This window comes from Doryrhamphus excisus, chromosome 22 (assembly GCF_030265055.1).
Source record: "Doryrhamphus excisus isolate RoL2022-K1 chromosome 22, RoL_Dexc_1.0, whole genome shotgun sequence".
Lineage (NCBI taxonomy): Eukaryota > Metazoa > Chordata > Actinopteri > Syngnathiformes > Syngnathidae > Doryrhamphus > Doryrhamphus excisus.
Window position 1 is genome coordinate 14144476 of NC_080487.1, and position 27892 is coordinate 14172367.

A 27892-nucleotide genomic window follows, 5' to 3' on the forward strand; every position below is an offset into this window, starting at 1 on the left:
TTCATGTTGGTACACTCAGATTTCATTTTTAGCTCAGAGCTTCAGGTTCTGTTGTTTTGCTTTTTGCAGTACTTTCTGCAGTACTTTCTGCGTATTTCCTTGAGGATGAAACAAAACTTGCCGTACTATTTTAGGCTGCTCCTATTTCGATCTTCATCTCTGTAACTCTGAACTTCAGGTGGATGAAGACCTTTAATATGTGCTTCCCTCTCAACCAAGAATGGAGATTTTCTTTTTTTCTTCTGCTTTTGCTGCCAGGAAAGAGAAAGTTAATTGAATCCTTGCCTCCGCTCTCCGCTGTTGGAAAATAGGTCATCTCTGTGGGAGCTCCTCTCAATTAGGACTTTTTTGTTTTGGTCTTTTAACGCACAACAATTCACCTCTATTTTGGGGTCTCTTCAAGTCATATTGAAGGGTGCACACCTTTTTGTTTTTTATGTAAAAGTAACACTCTTGAAAGTGTGATCTTCCACTAGCGTTTATGAGGATACCCTAGCAGGAAATAACCAACATTAAATACCACATTCTATGATATAATTATTTTTCACACTTGCGACGAGTGGGCCAGGCCCTCCGTTTGGTCCTTGTTGTCGTCGGAAAGCAGCCGCAAATAGAGCCGCTATAGACCTGCTATCGACCTGCTATAGACCTGCTATAGACCTGCTATAGACCTGCTATAGACCTGCTATAGACCCGCTATAGACCCGCTATTGACCCGCTATAGACCTGCTATAGACCTGCTATAGACCTGCTATAGACCTGCTATAGACCTGCTATAGACCCGCTATAGACCCGCTATAGACCCGCTATAGACCCGCTATAGACCCGCTATAGACCTGCTATAGACCTGCTATAGACCTGCTATAGACATGCTATAGACATGCTATAGACCCGCTATAGACCTGCTATAGACCTGCTATAGACCCGCTGGGATCTTCTACAGCAGCAATGTCAACATGAAACCATACTGGCTTTGTTTTGTTTTACCTCGCCTCCGTCTAAATGAGATAAATGGCGTGCTCTAAACGAGGGGGGGGGGTAAGATGGCTGTTATTCTGAAATAGCAACATCGTTCTCCAGTAATTAGTCAGAAAATCTGAATTGTAAACATCTCTCCTGGTTTGGTTGTAATTAGCAGACGCCCAGCAGAGATTTGAAAATTAGGACTGGCAACACATCACACGCTTTCCTGTGTCATACGTGTTAGTGTGTCATACGTGTTCCCGTGTCATACGTGTAATACGTGTTCCCGTGTCATACGTGTTAGCGTGTCATACGTGTTAGCATGCAGACCCTTGCATTCCATACGGGGGCAGCAACGGCATCTTTGTTGGTTTGGAGGCCTTCATTCTCGTCTAGTCAATTGGCAATTATGTTTTGGTGGTTTTTATATCATTTTTAAATATATAACATATAAGATATAACATAGCACCACAAGTCATTCATCAAAAATGGATGAATGAATAAATGACCCGTTTTGTGTTTGACTATTGCCTAGTGTTGGTCAATAATTGGCATATTTTTCATTCTCTTCCTACATGAAACACTTTAAGCATAAAAATGACTCCATGAACTAATACAAATACAGTTTCAGCGATGGGGGGGGGGGTACTGTTGTGGCTGGAAAAATTCAACTCGGAATCGCCGACAGCACTTCCTGTCCACACGTCCAGAAGATATTTACTGGAACACATGCGTGTATGAGTCTTATTTATGTATGACATTGCATATTACAAATGAGCATCATCCTGACTGTTCATGCCTCAGAATTCATCTCTTGTTATCTTATCTTATCTTATCTTATCTTATGTTTATTGCATCCCCCAGAGCTTTGTGTTGGACAGCAGAAACTAAAAGTTCTGTTCAACCAGTCGGTCCAACCTTGAGCGTTCTCATGGACCACAAATATCTCCTCTCCAGCAGAAACACGTTGCCATGCCGCCACTCGGCCGCACTCATTCATCCTCCATCATTCCTGCTCTATAAAAAGACCTGGGTATCCTGGGAGACACGGGTCTTGCCTCGCTGTTCCCAACCCCCAACCTCGTACTTGGTTTACGTTTGGTGTCTCCTAACACTTTGTCCTTGGCAACCACAGCTCTTCTCCTCTCTTCTCCACCTCTTTGTCACCTTAGTCCTGTCCTGTTGCTTTCTATTCTCCATCTTTTCCTCGTCGGCTTCTGGTGGTGATGATGATGATGAAGGTGTTCAGTATCGGGGGAATCCTGGGGCATGCTGCATGCCGCCCATCTATCTTCCCGCAGCAGCCTAACTGGAATAATTGCATCATTGGATGCCGTACGTTGTGGTTGTCTACAAGCTAGCATTCCGGTGAGCCGCTCCGTTTTTGACACCCGGGAATTTTTACAGCTTCCTAGCGCGACTCTTCTGGGGACAATTAGTCCGTCCTAAGATGGCCGACAGCAGCAGAGACAAGAGACTCTGTGATTTCCGTTGGGTTGCAAAGAGGATTCTCTGAAGCTCCTCGTGGTTCTCCAAGGAGACATTACTCTTTCTTTCTACTTTTCTTACTTAAGTTTGTAGCATCGCTAGCCCCGCCCCCTGGCGTTTGTGTTCTACTAATATTTCCCCCCACTCGTCTTTGACCCTTTTCTAGATCCCGCACCTTGCCGAAGGCGTCCGCATCCACGGGGAGAAGGTGACGGAGGCCCTGAGACCTTTCCACGACCGCATGGAGGCCTGCTTCAAGCAGCTGAGGGAGAAGGTGGAGAAGCAATATGGCGTCAAGACGCTGGTATGACGTCTTCTCACGCTTTTACTACACAAGCCAAGTCGTGAGGATCCAGGATGGGATTTCATTTCTCTACATTTTTTGTAATTTTGTCACATTTTGTACGACTTATTCATTTTTTAAATATATATTTATTTTTGTCAGCCGCCTGCAGATGAACGTCGGGGGCCTCGTCCACACTCCATGGTGCGCTCCTTCACCATGCCCTCCTCCCAGAGGCCACTCTCTGTGGCCTCCGTCACCTCCGTCTCCTCGGACAACTCCCCCTCCAGGCCCGGCTCGGACGGGTAACGCTTGCTGCCAGATCATAATAATTCATAATTATTATTAATAATAATTAATCATTATTCCACCGTTCTCCATCTGACATCATCTTGTTTGTTGGGGTCCCTCAGCTTCACACTGGAGCCCCTCCTGCCAAAGAAGCTGCACACCAAGTCTCAGGACAAGCTGGACCGGGACGAGCCGGAGCGGGAGCGCCGGGACAAGAAGAAGGAGAAGAGGAACAGCAAACACCAGGAGATCTTTGACAAGGAGATGAAGACCACCGAGATCCACCTGCAACCCGCCGAGGCCGTCATCCTCTCAGAGACGGTATTTTCACGTCTACGTTTGTCTTCGCATTCAGAAACGTCTAGTCTCCCCAGGAGCACCATCGAGTGCTAAAACATCATCTGGGCCCCCGCCCGAAATACATCATCTGGTTCTCCATCAAACATCTAGTACCCCCCAAAGAGCATCATGTGTCCCCCCACCCCCCCACCCAAAAAGACCATCCAGCCACAAAACCAGCCTGCCATCTTCTTTTCCAGATCAGCCCTCTGAGGCCTCAGAGACCCAGGAGTCAAGTCCTGAACCAGTTAGGTGGAGACCGCCGCCTCTCCGTGTCCCCCGGGCCTCCTTCTTCGTCGTCCAACTCCTCTTCCTCCTCATCGCCGGCCCCTCCACCCATCACACCCAGGAGCAAACTGTCCTTCAGCCTGCACACCTCCAGTAAGCCTCAGCTAGCATGCTAGCATTATTAGCATTATTAGCATTGTTAGCATTGTTAGCAGCAGTAATTGGGACGTGTCAGCTAGATGTCCCGCTAGGTGCTATACACACACATGCTATACTTGCATCACAGTGTAGTAGTACTGGTAGTACTGGTAATGCTGGTAGTACTGGTAGTCCTGGTAGTCCTGGTAGTATCCTGCGGCGTGCTTCCTTTTCCAGGTCTGGAGCTGAACGGGATGGGGTGCACCGACAAGGCGGGAATCCCGCCTCCGCTTCCGATCAAAGGCAGCACGGCCGACTACGGAAACCTGCTGGATCATCAAGACTTTCCCGTTCCCTCCACGCCGCCGCCGCCGCCGCCACCGCATCACCGGGTAGGTGCCTTAATTAGGATGGATGGATGAATCCGGAGACGGAGAACCGTCCTCCGCCCTCGTGGTTTCACGTTATTCTAAAGTGGGGGCCAAGGCCACACCCCCGCCGTCGCCGCCCGCTGTTATTTATCCTCGCACGGTCCAGCTCGCCTTCCGTGATCGATGGCGTGATTACTTCAGCCTGGGCATCCATCACCAGCGCCTTCTCGCCGTTAATCAGGAACTTGCCCCCCCCCCACCCCCCTTACCTCGCCGCCATGTTTAGTCATCTTATCACCCCACACAGCTATTAGCATGGCTAAGCGCTAGCACGTCAGATCATGGAGATAGAGCAGCAATTTCCTCCTTGATTGACAGGAGGAGCAGGAACTTCCGAGGAACGCAAGTGCGAGGCACGCTATTGATTGGAATGCTTTCTGACACAGGATGGTTGATGGTTAAATTGCCACGTTTCCACGTGAGCGGAAGCACGCTAAAGCGTTTCCAACGATAGCCGGCGTGTGTCTGGGTTCAAAGGTGAAATGAAAGTTTTGTCTGTTTTTTGTTGTCGTTGCTTAAATTGTGTTTTTGTTGTCCAGCCTTTACCGCCCCCCCTGCCCAGCAAGACGCCGCCCCCGCCCCCTCCCAAGACCACCAGGAAGCAGGCGTCCATCGATTCAGGAATTGTACAGTAAGCAAAGATGCTGACGGACTCACGGAACCAGTGCCAAAAAGCAACATGGCGGCTGCCACCCACTGCCCCCCACCCCCATCCACTCCCTCCCTCGTCCCAGCAACAAACACATTCCCGTCTTGACGATATGAATACCTCATTGCGGCCCCGCCCCCTTTGGTGACGGTTTCTTGGTAAGAGCAGCAGCCTCGGCCTTCGCCATCGCCATCGCCATCGCCATCGCCATCTCTCACGATGTACAAAGATTTGTAAATAGGATTTTATTTCTTTTTTTCTATCAACTTTCTTCTATGCATTTCTAGCAAACGATAAGAAAAAGGGCTGTAGGACTTTTAGGAGGACCTTTTGTCGGTGGCCGTTTGGCGTGTAAATGCAACTAACTGGTTTGTCCACATTCACTACTGACATGACGAACGTATGATCGACTCTCACTTCCATGGATTTTTAAACAAAAACAACAAAAACGCTCAACAAGCCTGCTGACTCTTATTTTTAACACCAAAGTTCTGATTGCTGCCCATAAAAATGCACCCACTATGGAATAGCCATGAATTGATTTGGGCTGTCAAAGTTAACACGTTAATGACGCGCTAGCACGCTAACGCCGTAGCCGCAAGCTGGAACAAATATTGATGGGAAATGGAGAACGAAAAGAGTATGTAGATTAGTAAAGTTAGCTTCAAAGCCCAGGCAGATGGCTCTAGTAGCAAGACCTCCCATTAACATTTACAGTATTATATCCTTTTACAGAACATTTGATGTTATTAGCGTTCTAGTTGCACATTGAATCGTTTACCACAAAAAGATTTCTCCTAATTATAGATAAAAACGTATTTCTATCTGTGATTGATTGTGAGTTAACTGTCGATTAATTGCAATCAAATGTTTGACAGCCCTAATATTTAATTTTAGCTCTCACAATTATACTCTTTAGTCAATGTGTTGTTTAATTTGGACTCATAAAGTTTATTTTAAATCAATTTTCTAATCAACCAAAATAGAATGTATTTGAATTTACTTCATTTATGTTCGTATTACGATGGATGAGTGTGAAGATCATCTTCATGCTGAGCAGACTTGAACCCTGAAGACGCTAAAAATGTCCGCATTGCATCCTTCTCATTGGCCAATCAAACGTCTCCGGTATGAAATGATGGCGGCCACTTGTGATTTCACTTTCCTTCCATTGTATGTGTGAGGGGGGGGTAGGTGGGGGATGGGGGGGGGGGGGGGGGGGTGCGTATTTACAGAACACTCCATCCACAGCTCACATTTGTCATTTCCCTAATAAGGCGAGTATTTCCTCCTCTCCGCTGCCAAACGTCCACGTTTGTCCTTGTAAATATCTGCTTTGCCTTCTAGCGGCCGTGTTCACACCCACTTGAATCACGGCTGCCTGTCAATCAATCACGTTTGATTGCACTTAAAGACGGCATGTGCGGGTACGATGCCGCTTGGGTGCTTTAAACAGCTGCCTGGAGGCGGCTTTATTTCATGTTCATGTTCATTGGGGTTGTTTCTTTCTTTACCCTTGAATGTATTTTTGAGCTTACCATAACATATGCCCGTGTAGTAGGCTCCAGCAGGGGAGCTCATTTTCAATTCAGCAACTGAAAAGCAGTGGACAAAACATGAGGTAAGAAGGATTTAGACGTAGTGAAAAGGAACGATTACAGCTGCTGCACCAAAGCACCCAAAACAAGCAGGGGTGTGAACCTACCCCAAACAACCTCTGAGTGGAGGATCGAGCACCTTCAACTTCCAGTCGACATCACGTGAGGCTTCAGCTAAATGAGGAACTCCACATGTTGGAGACTTTTTCTACGTGTTTTTATGTGGTGGCGTGCTTGTGATGGAACCCCTCAACGTATCCCAGTGACGCACAGAAGGATGATGACGACCATAAAACAGGAAATGGAACTCGCAGTGACCTGGGGAGCAGTGCTAACGTATCTGGGTCCTGACCAAATGAAGAATACTCACCACGGTAGAAGACGAAAGGTCGGATGTTTGACAGTTGGAATGTGAAGAGACTGGCCTCCCCGGCACATCAAAGCTTAGGGTGAGGACAGTTTTTTTGTTTACTTGTTTTCTTTTTATGGCTGCTCAATAAAATATGGCTAAATGTGCCTCTCAGGCACAACCAAGTTAAGGTTATGGAGAAAGAAATGTGTAATAATTACCTCACAAGGGATGGACTTCAATGGCTTCTTCCTTGCTCTTCCCCCCAACTGGCTGTACTTACTGTTGTCAACCTGCAGGTGGAGCCAGAGGACAACGAGGCTTACCAAAGACATGAAAGGACACGAAAACAATCAGGAAATGATCAATAAGGGAGTCAAGTGACGTTTTATGAAGGTGAGTGTTCCTTGGAATCATACCTGGATGGCACTATGTCCCTCACTTGGAAATAACGATCAAATGTTTCCTAATGTGTAATAGCAGATATAACACCGACCATTAGAGGGCGGTATATACCCCAAATGTTAATGTATGGCGGCAAGTATTACTCCCAAGTGCTTCGTTTTCCCTTCCAGTCACCATTTGTTCCTTATTCGTTCCAAAGAAGAATGAGGCAACAATGCCCTCTTGTGGATCGTTGTGTTACTGCAACTGCTGTATAAAGGCGTCATTATGGATGCTTGCTTTGACGTGGCTACACTTTGTCACGTGATGTTATTGTGTACAAATAATTGGATTCAGATGGAGGAGATGGCAGCAAGGCCGGGGTTAGGGTTAGGGGGTCTACGGGGGGTCTTAAAGCTACGGTAGATGAACACCTTTACCTGTTCTAAACACAAGGAGGAACTTTCTACATTTCCTTGACATTCTTTCATGTTTTCATCTTCTAGCACCTACTGTAGTATTTGTCATATTTAGATTCATATATACATGTGAAACTCAAGTGAGAAATGCTCCAAATGTTCACCTTTACCTGATCAAACACAAGGCGGAACTTTCTACATTTGGGAGGTTTTTCTCCACATTCTTTCATATAGTATTCATCATCTAGTGTCTACTGTAATATTTGTCATATTTAAATTCATATACACATGTGAAACTGAAGTGAGAAATGCTGCAAACATTCACCTTTACCTGCTCTAAACACAAGGAGGAACTTCCCACATTTGTGTTTTTTCTTGATGTTTTTCTATTATTATATTTAAATGAATGTACACGTGTGAAGCTGAAGTGAGAAATGCTGCAAATGTTAAGTTTCCCATAGTGCTTATATTTAGTTTTCACTATACTGTTTAATTTATGATATACCTAATGTACTTTTAACATAAGTTTAAATTAATTATAGCTGTTGCAGTTTATTTTAAAATGTAAATATTTTTTTATTTATTGATACATCATGTAAAATTAGTATTTTAATAGATGTTTTTTTTAATATATACTTAAATAGTAAAACAAATAATTTTAAATACTGTGACTGTAATTTATGAGGTAGCCAAAATGACATGTAATAAATAAAATAGATAACACAATTAGTTGCATTAGTTGTTGTTTTTGTTGCCAAAATAGCTGAAATGACTGAAGGTGTCGTAGTTTTAGTGGCCTAAAGTGTAAAGGTACTTGTCTGCTAACTACATGTCAGCACTAATTAACATTTAACACACACACACACAAAAGAGTGTTGGTGCGCTCGTTTTAGGAGAGAGTGGTCCGCTGAGAGGCCACGAGGAGGTGGATTCTCACCTGTGGAGGTTTGCCATCCTGCAGGGATTCCCTTGATCCTCTTAGGAGGGAAAAAGCAGCAATGAAGGATGACAGACCAACAATGCAGACTCAAGACTCGGACGTTGTCGTGACCTGTTTGACATCTGTCAACTTGAATCTGACGGCCTACACAACATATAGGCTCACTTTAGTTACATTTAGGGATGCAAGGGGGCGGGGTTTACCCTTTTAAGGACATACAAACGCTTGTCTTTTTTTCTTGTCCTGTGCAGCCATTGGGTCAGATAGTATTATTAATATAAATACCCTTACATGCTAGACAGATTTGCTCTGCCAGGGACAAATGTAAGCTACCTCTTATTACCCCTATTATACGGAGTATTATTTGGCTTTATTTGATGTTTTGTTGTTGTGCAAATTTGGAGCAGGAGGGGATAGAAAAGAAGACAAAAAGAGACAAGAACAACAATTGCAGTGACTTTGACGGAACAACAGAAACAAACACTTCAAGTACAAATGACATTGTCGAAAGTATGGAGTGGTTGTCGTGCCTCTCCATGAAACATGGACGTGACTTTGAATGCAACTCAAATGAGTCATTGTGCTGCCATCCACTTTTATGTACCTATATAGTATATTATAACACATAATATCTACCTTTAACTTACATTTGTGACTGTCTTATCTCATAACTTTAAAAAAATGTTTTACAACAAATAAGGCATATTTTTCATAGCTATTTTACCATATGAAATGCAGAGTTGATCTAAAGTAGTAATACATTTCTGATTTCATAATTATTTATTTGTTCATGTATCATTTCAAACAACCTTTTTAGAATGACTATATGTTTTGACAATAGCAAAAAGTTTAAAATCTACAATACACTATTACACTACACTTTTACAGTTCTTATTTCTCTTATATTTATTATTATTATTATTATACATAGCACTCATTTAGCTGTCTAATGGTGAATCGTTCCATTTTAAATTCATTTAATGAATAAAAAATGTAATGTGATTAAATTAATAAAACCTTACTATTTTTTTTAATATGTCCTGTATTTAAAATTGAAGCAATTTCGTCTTTACTCAAATATTTAGAATCACTAATTATGTAATGTATTGATTCTCTGTAGTTAAGTTTGATTTCATTTAAGTTTTTTTTTTTAAAGCGAGGCTCCTTGTGCGTAATTACGCAGAAGAAAAGATGGTATCGGTGCTCATTCAAAGGCAGATTGACTTGTTTCAAGTGGCTTCAGAAAGGGGGGGTGGGGGTGGGGGGGGACAGAACCGGGGGCGACCCTAAAAAAAAGTTCTCTTCAGCGGGCTCCACCCGGCCCCTGCCCATAAATACCCCTCCCGTCCCGAGTGGAGTTCAGTCCGGAGGCAAAGACGAGCACAGACGAGGTTCGGATTATGAACGCCTTTGGACCCCCGAACCAGCAGAGCAGCCCCCTCCAGCACCACAGCGCCCAGGACCTCCTAGACATGGCCGTCTACTGCGACAACTACGGCGTCTACCAGCACCAGAACTTCCATCACCATCCCCAGAGAGCCGCCAGCCACCCCTCCGGCTACGGGCTCGGCGACTACGCCACCCCGCCCACCAACCCCTACCTGTGGCTCAACGGCACCGGCATCAACTCCTCCTCCTCGCCGTACCTCCCAGCGGGGGGCAGCGGCTCCACCTACCTGCAGTCCGGCTTCGGCTCCGGGCAGAGGCAGCTCCTGGGCGCCCCGGGAGGTCTGGGTGGCGCCGACCTGGGCTGGCTGTCCATCTCCGGCCAGCAGGAGCTCTTCAAGATGGTCCGGCCTCCGTACTCGTACTCGGCTCTGATCGCCATGGCCATCCAGAGCGCCCAGGACAAGAAACTGACCCTGAGTCAGATCTACCAGTACGTGGCCGATAACTTCCCCTTCTACAAGAAGAGCAAAGCCGGCTGGCAGAACTCCATACGCCACAATCTCTCTCTCAACGACTGCTTCAAGAAGGTGGCCCGGGACGAGGACGACCCCGGTGAGTCTGGCTTGCGTTGCTCTTTCGCTAAAAAGTGGAAACTAAAATATATTTTAGTTTCTAACTCCGTGGCTATATAAAATGTACTAAATGTCTAATTGCGTTAGAATTGGCGTCGTGGTTAGCTAACCCCGACTTTAGCTTACCTTGGAAATGAACTACAACTTTTTAGTTTTAAAAAGGGATTTTAACCCTCATTTTTGATCCAGGAAAGGGGAACTACTGGACGCTGGACCCCAACTGCGAAAAGATGTTCGACAACGGCAACTTTCGCCGGAAGCGAAAAAGACGAACCGACATCACAGCGGGGGACAACCCGGACTCGGACGCCCAGCACAAGCTCTCAGACACGGCCAGCTTGCTCAGCTCCTCTCCGCCCAGCCTCCGCGGCTCTCCTACCTCCACGGAGCCCCGGTCGTCGCCGTCCGACTCGGCCGAGCACAGCCCGTGTTTTAACGGCTTTATGTCCGGCGTCAACTCGCTGCTGGCGGCTAACGTGGGCGGAGCCGAGGCCTCGCGGGCTCCCGAGCGGGACTCGGGCTCGGGTCACCTCGGGGAGTTGTTCCAAGGCCGAGAGGCCGTGAGCGGACTGGGCTCCTACTCGCCCTCGGTGATCTCTCCGCTCAACTGTGACAGCAGAATGAACTATTATAACCTTTCCAACCATTTTACTGTCAACAACCTGGTATACAGCAGGGAAGGAACTGAGGTTTAATGGGGATGTTACACAAAATAATCATAATAATTTATCCAATTTAGGGTAAACAGCTGTTTTTGTTTGCATATTTGCATTGTAAAAAATGATTCATTTCTGTAAGTCATCACAACCTTGAATTATACTTTTGTAAACTTTTTGTAGCCAAATGTACAGAGATTATTTTGTATGTATTTGTGTTTTATTTAAACTGGTGTTGGAATAAACGTCTTTTTTATGATTGGATCAGGCGTCTCCACTCTTTGTCTAATAATTCACTTTTTAATGAGGAGACCCCAATAAAAGCCGCCGCCCGTCGTCCGCTGAGAGCATCCTTCATCATGGAGTCAGTCCCGTCTGCAAGTCAAGTGACTCTAATTTGCGTCAAACTCAAACATTTTCCGCCTGTCGCCCCTAATCGGACTTTAACTCGCTTCAGCTCCGGTTCACAAGTTCATCTTTTTTTTTTTTGTTACCGGGATATTGCACCTGCCCATACCCGTCTAGGCACGTCACGCTCAGACCTGCCGTGGATCCTCCTCGTCACCACGTGATGCCTGGCCGTGGAATCTGTCAAATAAATCCAAAAATGAAGCAAATGTTGAAGGGCGTACCCCGACAAAGCCCTACATAGAAGGAAACACCTCTTAATTGGCACATAATGGAGTCTGGTCAGGCACTGCGTGCTGCAGGAATAAAAGCAGGAATTAATTGACAACACTTTCCAGCCAGCACAATAGGAGCTGGCATGGGGAGCGCTCCCCTCCTGGGCTCAAATGAAAATATTGCCATCTGAAGATGTGGGAACAAACGGCGGCCCTCAGGACACATTTTGGAGGCCATTATCTGTGCCGAGCGAACAAAGACCGGTTCTGGCTCAGGCCGAGTTCTCACACTGGCGGCTGTGGTTCTACTTCCTGTTCCGTCCTAAAAACACGTTCTACCACTAATTAGTGGTGAGGGAAACTCACCTCTGAACTCTGGCACCTGCACGATGTTTGATTGTTGTCATTCTCTTGCGTGCAGGAATAATCCATGAAGGAGTGCGACCTGTGTGACCTTTCACCTCACGTAGCCAAAAGTAACACAATCTGTTCTGACAGTAGAAGACTACTTCTACTAGAAGTACTAGCTGGTAGAATACTGCAAACAAACAAGCACTGCTTGTCTTTAGTGATGGATGTCATTTAAAATCAATAAAAACCTTCCAGAAAGCCCTAATTTTAATATCATGTAATGTTTTTTATTTTTTATTGAAAGGGATTTTTACATTTCTGGTGCAGATCTGGATACAGGTGTGGCTCCATTCTATTTCTAAGTTTCATTGATATTCATTTATATTAGTTTGATTGAATATGTGCCCTGTGATTGGCTGGCCACCAGTCTATGGTGTGCCCCGCCTCTCGTCAGATGACAGCTGGGATAGGCTCCAGCATACCCGCAACCCTCATGAGGATAAGTGGTACAGAAAATGGCTGGATGGATAAATATTATCCCCACTCCACTCACCAATGAAAATGGTACAGTCCTGTGCCGATTGCATCATCTTCCATGAAACAGGAAGTAGAATGAAACAAAGAGCACCGATACGGAGCTTTGAGTGACTTGAGCCTTGGCGGAGGTCTCCACTCCACTGAAGTTTGTGGTAAATGAGCTAAACTGTCCATGTGGGATCTTCACCCTCCAAGATGGTCGTGATGGCGTCGGCCATGCAGAGTCTGCGTTCCGCTATCCCGAGAGAGGACGCGTCCGACGGCTTCAGAAGGATTAACGGAGCAGAACGAGGCCCAGTAAATCCACACGCAGCGCCTGTCTTCATGTCGCTCACCCTGGAAAAGCGATCCCCCAAACAATGTAACCTATCCCCCCCCCCCCCCCCAGCCTTCCCATCCCTCCCTCCGTCCATCGCTGGAATATTTGTGGACCGAGTCTTTGTTGTCACATTAGCGCATCATCTTTTATTCCTGACCTTTGCCATCCAAGCCGAGGAAGCGGCAGAGATGCCAACTTTTAGTGGCGAGATGAAAACTAGCAAACAGCCAAGCGTTGATGGTGGCCGTCAGGGAGAGAGCAGCGTGTTCATGGGCAAGGCATTCCATAGCAGCACAACGTGAGGGCCAATATTGGAGGGGCGTGCCCCCCGTGTTTAATAGCCCAGGTACGGCACGGGTGTCCAAACTGTGGCCCGGGGGTCATTTGCAGGTCGTAGTTTATGTTCATTTGTTGAATTATATTGGAAAAAGAGTCCGGTTGTCCATCAGAAGGTAATTCTGTCAAAACAGCAAACAGGTCAAAGAAAAATGGTTATCATTGTTTCACATTATTGCAATTATTTCTACATTCCAATCAATGACTGTGAGAAATTTGTTATAACAAATATTACATTCATATTTATATATTAAAAAAGACACAATATATCAAAACAAATCAGGAAATGATGACTAATGACTTTTGTAATAATAAATTACAGCATATTTATTTTATTCCTAATAAGAAAAAATAAGTTAAGTCATTATAAATAAATATTACATAAACACAATTTGTTTTGTATTTTTCATTTTTAATAATAGAATTTCATCTTGTTTATGTTAATATTTATATATTGTAAAATACATTTAAAAATATCAATAAAATCTTTTTTGCTAATTCTACTCATGAGTAGATTTTGCATAGACAGCGAGTGATACAATCTGGCACAAAAATACATTTTTTAAATATATGAATTGTGACTTTGGCCTGTGTCAGTGTACAAATATGTCATTTAAAATGATTTTATTTTGACATATTGTCATATTTCAGTCAAGCATCATCTTAGGCTGCTTGTCACAGACAGGAAGTGGCGTTCCGCAGGGAAATGTCTCGCACCGTAGCAGCGAGAGACGGATGGCCCACCTGGACGGCTTTGTTGGCCATGCAGGAGCAAGTAAGAAAATGAAACTAAGTTTCACCTGTTCTCCCAGCACGGCCCCCAGGAGACCCCCCCCCCCCCCCCCGCCCCCCATTCCTCCAACCACCAAAACAACACACCCCCAGGGCCTAATGAGACCCCCCACCTCCCGCTCTATTATGAGGGATGCATACCAATAGAGAGACAGCAGAAGGGAGACAGACTGAGCTTCAGAGACCCGCGGAGCCCTCGCCAGCCCCCCCCCCACCCCCCCTCCATCCCACCCCTGGCCTAGACCATCAAACGCGCCCTTTGCAAGGACCCCAATAAAGGGTCCCGTCAACATTTAAGTTGTGGTCCACGTAAGCTGCTGATGATCTGGAGGCTCAAGGCCTTTCAATCATAGCCTTTCCGAGGGGACAGACGGACCCCCCCACCAGGCCCCAGCCTCTAATCCTCACCTCCACTTCAAGGCCCCCGGCTCACTTCTGAGGCATTGTGGGCTAATAATGCTAACATTTGACTTTTATATGCAAACACTACGTACACAAATATGTGTCTACTCTTTGTACCACACATACACACCCTTTTGGGTGGGGGTGTGGGGGGGGGTCCCCCAATTTTATACTCATTTTGAGAAGTTCTGTATATTTATTTCCATAATAAAAACAAACAAAAACCAACATTTTATTTACAAAAAATTGTCTATTTATCCCCCAAATTTTGGGAAGTTGCTTTAGGATAATCCTGATAAAAATAACAATTATTTGTAAAAACAAAAGAATTTTATTGTTGTAAATAAATATAAGTATAAAGTAATTAGAATGATTTAATTTAATCATTTAATTTAATTAAAAAAAATAATAACAATATAATTATTCAAATTAAATTATAAGAATATCTAATTATAAAATAAATGAAAAGTAAGATGAGAAAATAAATACAATAATAAAATATTAATATTTTATGTGTAAATTATTGTAAACTGTGATGATGATTATGTGATCATGACGAGTGGCTCTTTGAAAAGATTTTGATTGGCACTTGGCAGGGTGTGGTGAGTTCGAGGCTCACCATGTGATCATTCGTCAGAATCTGGGCTTGCAGACACTATGGAGCACTTTTAGTGCAGGAGGAACTTTTGTTGTGTGCGGGGCTGCATTGGACTCCGGATGATATGTGAGCGTTTGCGTTTCAGAAGGCAGCGGATGCGTCTGGAGGGGCCCAGCAGAGGTGGATAAACCTGCTTTTCTTTCAGGGTTTTAGTTAATAATGTGAGAAGACTAGAAATAAATGCATTGTGAAATAGAAAAGATGAGTTGTGGGTACCAGCATTTTGTTTATGTTCTGGTAAAACAAGCATATTGGCTGGAAATAAGATATGAAAATTAATGTTACAAAAATGAGTAGCTCTTGGCCATTGTCATTTAGTAAAAGTATCTCTCAAGTCCTAATATAAAATATAGTGGTACATGTAAACATTTATATTGCATGTATGTGATCGATATTGGTATCGGTATCGTCATTCCCTGCCCCTTTGAATGTGTACGTCGAGATAGCCCCCCCCCCCCCCCCCCCTGTTAATTGGCCGGGTCGGGCCTGGGCCAGCATGGCTTTGTGCAGCTGTCACTGCTCCTCCTTTTATCGATGGTGTAATTATGCCTTTCATTACACGCCGCTGATAGAACTGAAAGGGAGGTGTCACTATCTTATCATTATGCTAATCATTATGCTAATCATTATGCTAATCGAGCTTGTGGCCCGCACTTACATCACAATAGCAGCAGCGATGCTTTGGGGTGGGGGGTGTCTCTCTCGTCGGCATCAAGCTAGTCTGCTGGTCTCGCACATCATGACTCCACTCACGTGTCTGCTGCCGAGTCCAAAAGGGATTCCAGCAAGGGGGGGGGGGCATGTCCTGGAGGCCAGAAAGCCCCCCCCCCAGTCAGTGTTCTGTTGGGTTCTGGTTGTCTTATGTCTCAAAGCAGCCATCATGTAATGATACTGAGTAGATAATCATAAGGAAGAGTACTTCATATTTTGCACTGACAGCTTAATGGCCCCCATGTTCCACCACTATATTTATGGGGGGGGGGGGGGGGCGCAACCCTCCCTTTTAATGAAGAGCACAATCAATTTTAATGAAAACTACACACACAAAGTGTAGGACCCATCGACGTTGTGGAATGCGATCCCTTCCATCCTTCTCATGGTCGTTATTATTTCACCATCAAAAGTATTTGGACACCAAGAATGGATTCTGTGTCTAATCCTGATGGTCTTGTTTTCCGGTGGTTCCTGGCCATACGAGCCACGAGTGACGTTTTGAGGCCGTGCCAGCCCCCCCCCCCCCCCCCCCCCATGCCCACTGATGGGACGCTTTGGGACGTCTCTGGGCAGCAGGTGGAAATCTCAGCAGGTCGCATTCCTGCGTTGAGCGATTGTGTCACACTTAAAGGATTCGAACGCTTCGGACAAGCGTGAAGAATAATGTTTGAATGCCCTCCAGCATCGCCCCTCACTGGCACTCGGGTCACGGAGGCAGTGAAGCCAGGTTATAAAAAAGGAGCAGTTTTATCAGAAAAGCGAGTGAATGTTGGGCTTTGTTCCAGAAGCATGGCAGGAGGTTGCCGGCACGATAACGTATGTCTTACACTTTTCTGTTGCCGGATTTCACACCTGCCCTCAGTCTCCTTCAAAGTGTCCTCACCTGTATTTCATGTTTATTCCAGGAGGATAAATCACTCCTGCTGCAGCACGTTCCCATACGGATCAGATTTTATGGCGGGATTTTGGTTTCTGGATGGAGGAACGTGGAGGCAACGAGGACCTCTGCTGGACGGATCCTATAATTTGGGGACTTGGAGCATGTCCCTTGTGGTGTCCTGTGGGGGGGGTGCTCCGGGAGTAAGGGATTGGTGGCATGCTACTACGTGCCATTCGGTTCTTGTGCAACTGGAGCAGGAACCTGGTTCTCATTGCCAGCAGTAAGTGGAACCTGTTTCTAGTAGACGTTGGCCTGATTTTTTTTCAGACGTGTCGATGGAGTCCAGTTCTGGAGCTTTAGGACCTTGTCTCGAGGATGGGGTCCTGATGGCATCGGGCTTATCCTCACAAGGGTTGTTAGGGTGCTGGAGCCTATCCCAGCTGTCTTGGGGCGAGAGGCGGGGTCCACCCTGGACTGGTGGCCAGCCAATCCCAGGGCACATATAGACAAACAACCATTCACACTCACATTCATAACTATGGACAATTTGGCGCCAATTAATTGGCCACTCCAAATAAATGTGATTTTTCGGATATGCTACCCCCCCTCGGATAACAACACTGATGCAGAAGAATGATCGAGGTTCATTAGAACTTTTTCAACATTGTTATTGTTATTATATAAAACATTATATAAGTTAAATGTTAAATGTTGGATGTTTATCTCCCAAAGACACAGCAGGACTCGCTTAACTGAGTGTCAAGTTATCAAGTTTCCGTCGTGATGGACTTGGAGGAGATGGACATCACTAAGGCATCCCCGAGGGAGGAAATTCCTTCAGGACTTAGTGGGGGGGCGGGGGGGGGGGGTAGTTTCCCACCGATGCCTTCCAAGCTGTTACCATTAAGAAAGCAATCGTTTGGAGGTGAAACCCACAGTGTTAAAAGCATGGAGGGTGACCTCTGACATATTAGCATGAATTCCCGCTAAAAGGTCTTTATAAAAACATATTAGCATGAATTCCTGCTAAAAGGTCTTTATAAAAACATATTAGCATGAATTCCTGCTAAAAGGTCTTTATAAAAACATATTAGCATGAATTCCCGCTAAAAGGTCTTTATAAAAACATATTAGCATGAATTCCCGCTAAAAGGTCTTTATAAAAACATATTAGCATGAATTCCCACTAAAAGGTCTTTATAAAAACATATTAGCATGAATTCCCACTAAAAGGTCTTTATAAAAACATATTAGCATGAATTCCCGCTAAAAGGTCTTTATAAAAACATATTAGCATAAATTCCCGCTAAAAGTTCTCCATAAAAACATATTAGCATAAATTCCCGCTAAAAGGTCTCCATAAAAACATATTAGCATAAATTCCCGCTAAAAGGTCTTTATAAAAACATATTAGCATGAATTCCCACTAAAAGGTCTCCATAAAAACATATTAGCATGAATTCCCACTAAAAGGTCTTTATAAAAACATATTAGCATAAATTCCCGCTAAAAGGTCTTTATAAAAACATATTAGCATAAATTCCCGCTAAAAGGTCTCCATAAAAACATATTAGCATGAATTCCCACTAAAAGGTCTCCATAAAAACATATTAGCATGAATTCCCGCTAAAAGGTCTTTATAAAAACATATTAGCATGAATTCCCGCCAAAAGGTCTCCATAAAAACATATTAGCATAAAGGTCTCCATACAAGTCTTGATCACCATAAAGTCCAAATGTGTAATGTGTATGCCGGGTCACTAGTTGGCAGTGATGCTTGTTTTAGTGTCCTACAGCTTATCTAGAAGATATGTTAGGATTAGCGCTGGGGTCCATCATTGCTTTGGTACTCATCAATGCTAATGCTAATGCTAATGCTAACACATATGGACCAACTATTTAACATTGAAACTTTGACTCCAACTCATAGTTTGCATACATTTGTGCTCTGATGCTCATCAAGTGTTTCCGAGCGTCCTCCATTCTTCTCCTCAGGATGTGAGACCTTCTAGGACCTTCTTGTGTTACAGCACCCATACATGACATGGGACATGCTGACATGGGTGCATCCACCCAAAGGGGCCGTGCGGGGAGAAGCTCTCAAGGTGAGTTCATGCTTGTCCTTCTCCCCCACAGATAGTTTATAGCTTTATAAGCAGCTGGTTGCTTATTCATCCGTACTCTCCTGACCAGGCCTGGGAGTCCACCTCGGCCCCGCTTCCCTGGCTCCTCCTCGGGGGTAATGGAGGGAGGAAGAATGCGGAGGCAGGAAGTGACTTGGCTGCAGGCAAAGTGGCGGATGAAGAGGCTGAGAGACGGGCTGATGACAATGGGAAGAGGTGGCCTGGGGGGGGGGGGGGGGTCCTGAGTGTCGCCCCAGGGTGAGTTACTACACCCTTGCTAACATACGTGGCGGCTCCGGCCGCTACGCTAAAGTGCACAGAGAGCTGAGGCTTCATGGTGGATTTTGGCAAGGTGATCCTCTCTCTCTCTCTCTTCCCCTCCCTCTCTCTCTCCCTCCCTCCCTCTCTCTCTCTCTCTCTCTCTCTCACAGACATGACATCCTCCCCCGACATCCATCTCCGGGCTTCCCACCTCCGCGGCCTCTTCCGTCCGTCGTTGACACAGCAGCACGAGGTGATGAGGTGACACACGAGGTGAAGATAGTCTTATCTTCACCATTAGCACTTCTTCCTTTACACCACCATTGATAGATGGGGGGGGGGGGGGGGGCAACTGTTATTTTTATGTTCTCCTCCATTACTTTTCATCATGTTTAAAAAAATATATAAATATAAATATAAATGACGTTTTAGAGGATAATCAGCATAGAAAAAGTATGGTTGAATATTATCTATGAACAAAATCAACATTTTTTGTCTCCTTTATTTTATTATCTGCAATGCTCTCTGATTGGCCAAGATGGCCTCCCACCTTACGATTGTGAGCCCTAAACCAGAGACCATACATGGAACCCTGGTTGCAGTGGGGGGGCCAGTGGGGCCTGTAGCCAAGCGGGGGTCGGCTACGTCGGACTAATTGTTCAACGGGCCTGAAGCGCAGGGCTTCGCCCCTCCAGCGGTCAGACGGCGTGTCTCCACGCTGCTGAATGACACTGACCACCGCCGCCGCCTGGAGGGGGCCGCCATTGTTTCTCCCACACAGCAGTTGCATTAAAAAAAAAAAAAAGTTGATTATCCGACGATCGGTTCTGCGTTTTGGGCCTATTCTGTCCTAGCAGGCAGGGTGAAAGGTCAAAGAGGCACTTTAGGAAATATGATTGCTGGCTTGAGGATTGAGTTGCAGCAACGTGTCTCCTTTTGAGTGACGGATGAAGTCGCTCTTAAAGGAGCCTCCGGGCCTTCACTACGTGGTCCGTCACCATGATGATTGACAGCTTTATGAGACAACTTGTCCAAACCATTCATAAGGATCAATGCAGAAACTACCATAGCACTTTTTTTTTACGTGTGACACAAGCTGACATGCAGTACATCATCTTTTTATACACAATAAGCATAAGCATCATAATAAGCATCATCCTTCATATCATGCAGTATCATCCGTCCATCCATTTTCTATACCGCTTATCCTCACGAGGGTCGCGGGGGTATGCTGGAGCCTATCCCAGCAAGAGGTGGGGTACACCCTTGCAGATCATGCAAATTGCAAATACATGGATGGTTTACATGACGATATTTACATTCTTAAAACCATGAATGAACACATGGAATTATGTACTTAACAAAAAAGTGTAAAATAACTAACTGTAAAAACGTCTTATATTCCTTAACAAAAAAGTGTAAAATAACTGTAACTGTAAAAACGTCTTATATTCCTTAACAAAAAAGTGTAAAATAACTGTAACTGTAAAAACGTCTTATATTCCTTAACAAAAAAGTGTAAAATAACTAACTGTAAAAACGTCTTATATTCCTTAACAAAAAAGTGTAAAATAACTAACTGTAAAAACGTCTTATATTCCTTAACAAAAAAGTGTAAAATAACTAACTGTAAAAACGTTTTATATTCCTTAACAAAAAAGTGTAAAATAATTAACTGTAAAAACGTCTTATATTCCTTAACAAAAAAGTGTAAAATAACTAAGTGTAAAAACGTCTTATATTCCTTAACAAAAAAGTGTAAAATAACTAACTGTAAAAACGTCTTATATTCCTTAACAAAAAAGTGTAAAATAACTAACTGTAAAAACGTCTTATATTCCTTAACAAAAAAGTGTAAAATAACTAACTGTAAAAACGTTTTATATTCCTTAACAAAAAAGTGTAAAATAATTAACTGTAAAAACGTCTTATATTCCTTAACAAAAAAGTGTAAAATAACTAAGTGTAAAAACGTCTTATATTCCTTAACAAAAAAGTGTAAAATAACTGTAACTGTAAAAACGTCTTATATTCCTTAACAAAAAAGTGTAAAATAACTAACTGTAAAAACGTCTTATATTCCTTAACAAAAAAGTGTAAAATAACTAACTGTAAAAACGTCTTATATTCCTTAACAAAAAAGTGTAAAATAACTAACTGTAAAAACGTCTTATATTCCTTAACAAAAAAGTGTAAAATAACTAACTGTAAAAACGTCTTATATTCCTTAACAAAAAAGTGTAAAATAACTAACTGTAAAAACGTCTTATATTCCTTAACAAAAAAGTGTCAAATAACTAACTGTAAAAACGTCTTATATTCCTTAACAAAAAAAGTGTCAAATAACTAACTGTAAAAACGTCTTATATTCCTTAACAAAAAAGTGTCAAATAACTAACTGTAAAAACGTCTTATATTCCTTAACAAAAAAGTGTAAAATAACTAACTGTAAAAACGTCTTATATTCCTTTAACAAAAAAGTGTAAAATAACTAACTGTAAAAACGTCTTATATTCCTTAACAAAAAAGTGTAAAATAACTGTAACTGTAAAAACGTCTTATATTCATTAACAAAAAGTGTAAAATAACTGTAACTGTAAAAACGTTTTATATTCCTTAACAAAAAAGTGTCAAATAACTAACTGTAAAAACGTCTTATATTCCTTAACAAAAAAGTGTAAAATAACTAAGTGTAAAAACGTCTTATATTCCTTAACAAAAAAGTGTAAAATAACTGTAACTGTAAAAACGTCTTATATTCCTTAACAAAAAAGTGTCAAATAACTAACTGTAAAAACGTCTTATATTCTTAGATTCCTCAAAGTTGCCACCCTTGGCTTTGTTGCTATGGCTACAAACCCTTGGTGTTCCCTTCATGGGCTTCATGAAATGCTTTTCTCTCCCCAAGTGGCCTTTCCTGGGTCACTAAGGGGAATTTTTGGGCGTATTCATGGAGTTGGGACCATCAGTGACATAAAAATGCTAACGTAGCATCGTTGCTAGCAGACAAATTGGTCCATAAATACAAAATATATGCCAAACAATGATTTTTTAAGCCTTTGTACTTTGTATCTTTTGCACTTTATGCTGCTAGCATACCATGCGCTATGAAAAGTGGACATCCATACTTTTTATGGGACAGTAGAACCTGGAAGACAAACACAAATATGTCAAATAAATGCAAAATATTGAACTTGATGACACACATTTTGGGAAAAAGCACACAATTGGTGTTTTAGGCGGACGTCTGGTGCTGAATGTAGTTAGCATATGATGCGCTATCATGCTAATTGCATGAAAGTACCGTCACAGTGAAGTCACTGATTTATTAGTATATTAGTATGAACATCTTACCAGCTTATTGACTATCTTTGCTGTTTTTTGTTGCACTAGAAATTGTGCAAGAAGAGTTGGGGGGGGGTCATCTGTATCGCCATCATTAATCTTAATTTGTCACTGAGGGAGGAGGTAAAGGTGGAGGAAAGGAGGTGGAGGAATGGGGGGTAAAAGGTAATTGCACCCCTGCTGCTCCATTATGGTGTCATTCCTCTGTTAACAGCAGATAACATCTCCCCCCCCCCCCCCCCTCCCAAAAATCACCTGAAGCCAATTCTTCACTTTACCTGCATGGCTGAGACACCCAGAGAACATCTATAGCGGGGCCCGGGTACTCCGGGGTGGACTTTAGCCTTTAGACTTTAACCGGGACCCAACTGGACTGTCCTGGTGGGTCCAGACCAGATCAACTGATGAGGCATAAGATTGATGGATTGGGGGGCGGGGCTTGGAGTCACTTTCTCTGACACTTCAGCTGCTGATTGGCAGCTGTGATGGATGTCAATGGGTGTGATGCATGCACCCCCCCCCCCCACACACACACATTTAAGTAACCAATTGGCACCGTTTGACCTGACACAGCCTAAACATAACACATGAAAATAAACTGGAAAAAAGACAAAATATGAATTTCATAACAAGACCCATATTTGTATTTAACACCATACAACACTGTGTTGTTATATATATATGTTATATTGTTTATATTTTAATATATTTTAATATTTTTTACCCTGGAAAAAGAAATAAGCTCATTATCATCATTAAATTCATAATAATGAATTTTTAAAAAGATATTGAATGTTTTTTATTTAATACATTAATTCATATTATATTATATATTAATTATATTAATTAATTATTATTTAATTAAAAAATAATAAACAAAAAATAATAATACCCTGCATGTTCAGACATTTTTTTTTCAAATTATTGTTTTTTTTATTGAATATAATCTTCCTGACTAGTACACAGGTATACCCAATGATGGTCCAGAGAGTGTCCAGATCTACATCCTCCATAAAGGTAGAAGAAGACACCTCATGCCCCCCCCCCCCCCCCCGCCCCCCTTCACCTGCCTGAGTGGTGTCCTTCAGCATGAATGTGGCCCTCCTCCCCCTCCTCCCCCCGGTGCCCTGCAGCTGAAGGTGTCCATTTCAGAGGGCGGTGTCATGCGGGATGTTGTATGGGTTCTGAAGGTAAAGTTTGTCAGGTAGAGAATATCTGCGTTTAATCCTATCACCTAGTCGACTTAATCCTGCTGTTTGCTTCTCAGCACATTCACAGGGGAAGAGATTAGCGGCCATCTTTGATTTCATTCAAATCATGTTTGCTCCGTAAACGCTGGAAGAAAAAAAGATCCTTTAAGGGATCCTTTAAGGGATCCTTTAAGACTTTTTTTGTGTGGCTTCTCCACGATTCAGTGAACGCACCGCAAGATGACTTCATCCATTAGTTGAGCTTGCAACTCCGCCATTTTGATTCTTTGACTCCGACCTTATAGAATACAACTTTCTCACTTAATATTTTGACTTTATTCTGCAGCATTTAAAAAAAGTATTTCTGCATTGGTTGTTTTTTTTTACACTTTCCAACTATTTCAACTTTCTTTTTGTACATTTTCTTCTCTTAAAGGGGAACTGCACTCTTTCCAAATCCTTATTAGAAACATGAACACATTTATTCCTTTTTCTCTGCATTATAACACAAAAAGCAAGTTTCAGTCATTGAAAGATGAAACATGGCTTTCTCTTGTTTCATCCTGTTTTGTGCCGTTTCATCTTTATTTATCTCGCATTGTCCGTCTTCCTTATCCTTATCTTCCGATGCTGAATCCATCCTGATTCTTCCTGTTTCAACATTTGCATCGTTCTGCTTTGTCATTTTTGCTTCATGTTTCCCTGGCCTGCTTCGTCCTTCCCTCTGCTATTGTCCTGATTTGTTTGGTCCTGGGTTTCCCTGCATTGGCCTGGGATGTCCCACATTTTTCCGGCTGTCTTTCACCCTAATTCCCACATCCCAAGAACCTTGTCTGGATTTGAGGGACAATTTGGGGAATGAAAAAAATCTAAGCACGGTGAGATAAAACAGGGGTCCACTTCCTTGGACTGGCTTTTGAGTTTCAAGTATCCACATTCCCAGTAAGGTAATCCACGGAGATGCTGACAAGCCCCAAAAGCCAAGAAAAAAGCAAATGAGGACGTCCCTCTGCAGGTGCCTTGAAGTGTGAGAGGCTGCTTTGAAGGCAGCTAGCAGGCGTTACGAGGGCTTGAGAGGGACCGCGAAGGACATGTCCAAACTGACTCGGGCCCCCAGTTGAGTGATGGGACACGGGAAACGGCAACAGGACACCTCAGCGTGAAGCCAATCCCAGCTGGCTGCAAGAAGGCGCCCGTGTTTGACCTCCGTGTTCCAGTTGCAGATACCAATAGGATGCTCAGCAGAGGCAAAGAACACCATCTCAGGTAGAATTTGTATTTGGGGGGGGTGGGGGGGGTCCGCTTGAAGTGGCAAAACCTGCTTCCCCTTTCCATCTTTTTATTAGTTGAAAGTTTTGCTTTGACATTGTAGCATGCCGTAAGTTGGTGTGAGTGAGTTGTGTGTTTAGACCGGGGGGGGGGGGGCAAATATTTGGACTCGTGGGCCGCATTGAGTTAACAAAATTGTCTGTTGGACCGGAACATATATTAAACACACACACACACATACTATTTTATGCTTATAATTTCCCTTGAATTATTTGTCTAATTTGATCTGTAAAAGTATTTACTATCAGCTGTATGTTAAAAATTTAAATACTTAGAAAGCAACTGGCGGGCCGTATTGAAACGCTTGGTGGGCCGCATGTGGCCCCCGGGCCGTAGTTTGCCCACCCCTGGTCTATAGAGCTATGCTTGAAGGCCATAGTGTGAGGAGCAGATTGCCAGTGTCACAGTAACGACGTTGCAGTTACATAGCCTGGCCGTTAGAGGGCAGTAGAATGCAGTGAAGAAACTATCATTCCTTTCCTGTTTTGTTCTACTTGTTGTCGTTTTTTCTCATCTCATGAACTTTACAAACACACAATCACTAACGCGTCATTACAGCGACTTCATCAAGATAAATAACATGTCCATTTAGTACATCATGATCTCCTTGGGCGCGTCCTCCGTGGGTCTCTGCTGCTCCCTCCGCTGGGTGTAGGCGGCGTGGTCGTAAATGTAGATGAGGGCCACGGCGAGCAGCGACAGCACCGCGTACGGGATGAGCAGGTAGTAGCCCAGCTGCATCTTGGACGAGGTGATCCTCAGGTCCACCGGGACGTTGTCGGCAAAGCTCCTCACCAGATCCTCCGCTATGGTGGTGGCTTGGAAGTTCACCACAAACAGGACCAGGACCAGGAAGGAGAAGCAGGCTGCAGGAAACAACGCAAGGCCTTGGATGATAACGTCGACAATAAGCATCCAAAATCCACTTGAATGGGTGTCGTGGAAAACTATGGAGCGCAATATTTGCATCTGGTTGTTAGCTAGCAGGCTACTTCCACAGACTGCACCATCAGCACCATCAGCACCATCTGCTGGATCTGATGGGTCACAGTCCTCATTTGACCCCCATGCAAGTGGACCCTAACAAACCTAGCATATTCTAATGTATTGTAACATCACAATACAAAGATTGTTGATGCCTGTTTACACACATTCCTGCTAGCTGCTACCAAACATATGAAATGTCCTTGTTCTCTTGTTCTGACCACTGATGGAGCTGCAGGTGTAGACGCCAACGGGCCCCATGTAGGTCTCGTACGGGTTACTGATGCTGTTGTAGAGCGAGATCAGGATGCTGACGGCAGAGGAGAGCAGACACAACACCAGCAGACATAAGGACATGGTGTGCAGCACCACGGGGACGCCCTTGGTTTCTATCAGCTTGGGAACCACTGCAGATACACACGCACACACACACACACACGCACACACACACACACACACACACACACACACACACACATACACACACACACACACACGCACACACACACGTCCATAGGGATTATTGCTCAAAAACACAGATTTTGAGTCACTCTTTGGACTAGGTCAAATATGCTATAAGAAACATGATATTATTATAAATTATATATAATTATTATCAAATTACTTTATATTAGGATATATTTTTATGTAATTTTACAAAATATTTTATTCAATAATAAAATTTAAACAATAGTTATTTAATGATTAAATTATGATTTTATTAGAAATCCCCCAACCCCTAAAAAAGTATTATTGATTATTAGGTTATGTTGTCACCGATTATTCAAAATAACTGGAAAAGTTCCGAATTGATTTTGATGAAATTTTCAAATGGGATATGGTAATAATATTAGTATTTGTAATTAATAAAAATAATTACTCTAACAAAAATCCCAAATGCTAATCATCTTATTTAAAAAAATAATTTTATTATGAAATAAAATTTAATCCATACTTACGTCCACATTGCCACACAATCAATACAAGAAATTGTTAATTTGGACATATCTATTGGTAATTAAACACTATTTAATCATGATAATAAACATGCAAAAAAGGCGAGTGTGAGTGCCACTCGGTGGCAAGCGGAACTGGATCAGGACCAGATTCAGGACGGATTCAGCGTGATGTGCACGCAGTCACTGTCTGTTTAGTGCCAAGTCGGCTTCTGATTAAAAGTATTAAAAGCGTGCTATTTTTATAAGATTTTTGTAGCTTGTTAGCTAGCATAAGAAGTACCAAAGCTTTATTGGCATTCTAGTCAAGACAAACGATGACAATTCAGTTTTGTTTTGGGGTCATTGACATAAGCCGGTTTGTACTGTATCGTGTTTTTATGGTAGACATCTACTGATTTCCATCAATATTCAACCTAAGGTGGCAAGGTCGCTGGGTTTAAAGGTCAGATATGTTCCTCGACACGCCTCAATAATGCATACTTATGTTTGCTGGTTATAAATATGGTGATTTCACCTTGGAAGTCCACGGGCGGTTCAAACAGGGGGCAGATATCTCTCTCCAGCCTGGCGTCAAAAAGCTCCAGCCTGATGGTAGCGGAACCGTTGAAGAAGCTGCTTCCCCCCCTGGCGCAGACCATGGTCTTGGTTGCCCACTCCGAGGACATGGCAAAGCCCAGGATGCCCACCGATATGGACGTGGCCAGCGCACTGGACAGGAAGTGCAGCGTCTTGGACGTGGACGGCATGGCGATGTTGGGAGGTCAAACTGGTCTACGGTCTCTGGAACTTCCTCATCCTCCAAACAGCCAAAGGGTTAGACTGTTAGACTTATCCGCCAGGGTGGAGTGACATGTTGCTTGTAAAACAGTTATCGCTGTGACCTTTGACTAGCCAGATGGCTGCCATGGAAAC

At 43.5% G+C, this 27892-nt stretch overlaps 3 protein-coding genes and 1 long non-coding RNA gene across 10 annotated transcripts in view; 2 read left to right on the plus strand and 2 right to left on the minus strand.

Moving 5' to 3' along the window:
* The window catches only part of dock1 (dedicator of cytokinesis 1), a 98120-nt gene extending 92209 nt beyond the window's left edge, over nt 1-5911 (plus strand). Inside the window, exons 47-52 of one of the 3 annotated variants that reach the window (XM_058060983.1) lie at nt 2618-2755; nt 2897-3039; nt 3148-3346; nt 3565-3745; nt 3968-4122; nt 4701-5909. In XM_058060983.1, coding sequence (XP_057916966.1) covers nt 2618-2755; nt 2897-3039; nt 3148-3346; nt 3565-3745; nt 3968-4122; nt 4701-4796 — 912 coding nt within the window. In that variant the 3' untranslated portion in view covers nt 4797-5909. Of the gene's footprint in view, nt 1-2617; nt 2756-2896; nt 3040-3147; nt 3347-3564; nt 3746-3967; nt 4123-4700 lie in introns of all 3 variants that reach the window. The other 2 variants (XM_058060986.1, XM_058060984.1) reach the window with 2 other exon arrangements.
* A 197-nt stretch (nt 5912-6108) lies between these two features.
* LOC131110031 (uncharacterized) lies at nt 6109-11108 on the minus strand. Of its 5 annotated transcripts, none has more exons than XR_009120819.1 (4): nt 10648-11108; nt 8498-10542; nt 6979-7050; nt 6109-6851 (listed from the first exon to the last, which is right to left on the minus strand). It is a non-coding gene; the product is annotated as an uncharacterized LOC131110031 (long non-coding RNA). The 5 variants fall into 5 exon arrangements; XR_009120818.1 differs by having other exon boundaries at nt 8498-8644; nt 10177-11108; XR_009120817.1 differs by having other exon boundaries at nt 6109-6405; nt 6779-6851; nt 8498-11108.
* Nucleotides 9591-11441, plus strand: foxi1 (forkhead box i1). The gene is made up of 2 exons (XM_058062673.1): nt 9591-10501; nt 10711-11441. Exons 1-2 carry the CDS (start codon nt 9901-9903, stop codon nt 11214-11216), a joined length of 1107 nt encoding a protein of 368 aa, XP_057918656.1. The 5' UTR covers nt 9591-9900; the 3' UTR covers nt 11217-11441.
* A 14184-nt stretch (nt 11442-25625) lies between these two features.
* LOC131109808 (clarin-3) lies at nt 25626-27726 on the minus strand. Its single transcript, XM_058062173.1, has 3 exons — nt 27495-27726; nt 26243-26428; nt 25626-25903 (listed from the first exon to the last, which is right to left on the minus strand). The coding sequence occupies exons 1-3, from the start codon at nt 27724-27726 to the stop codon at nt 25626-25628; spliced, it is 696 nt and encodes a 231-aa protein (XP_057918156.1).
* Between the last annotated feature and the right edge of the window lie 166 nt (nt 27727-27892).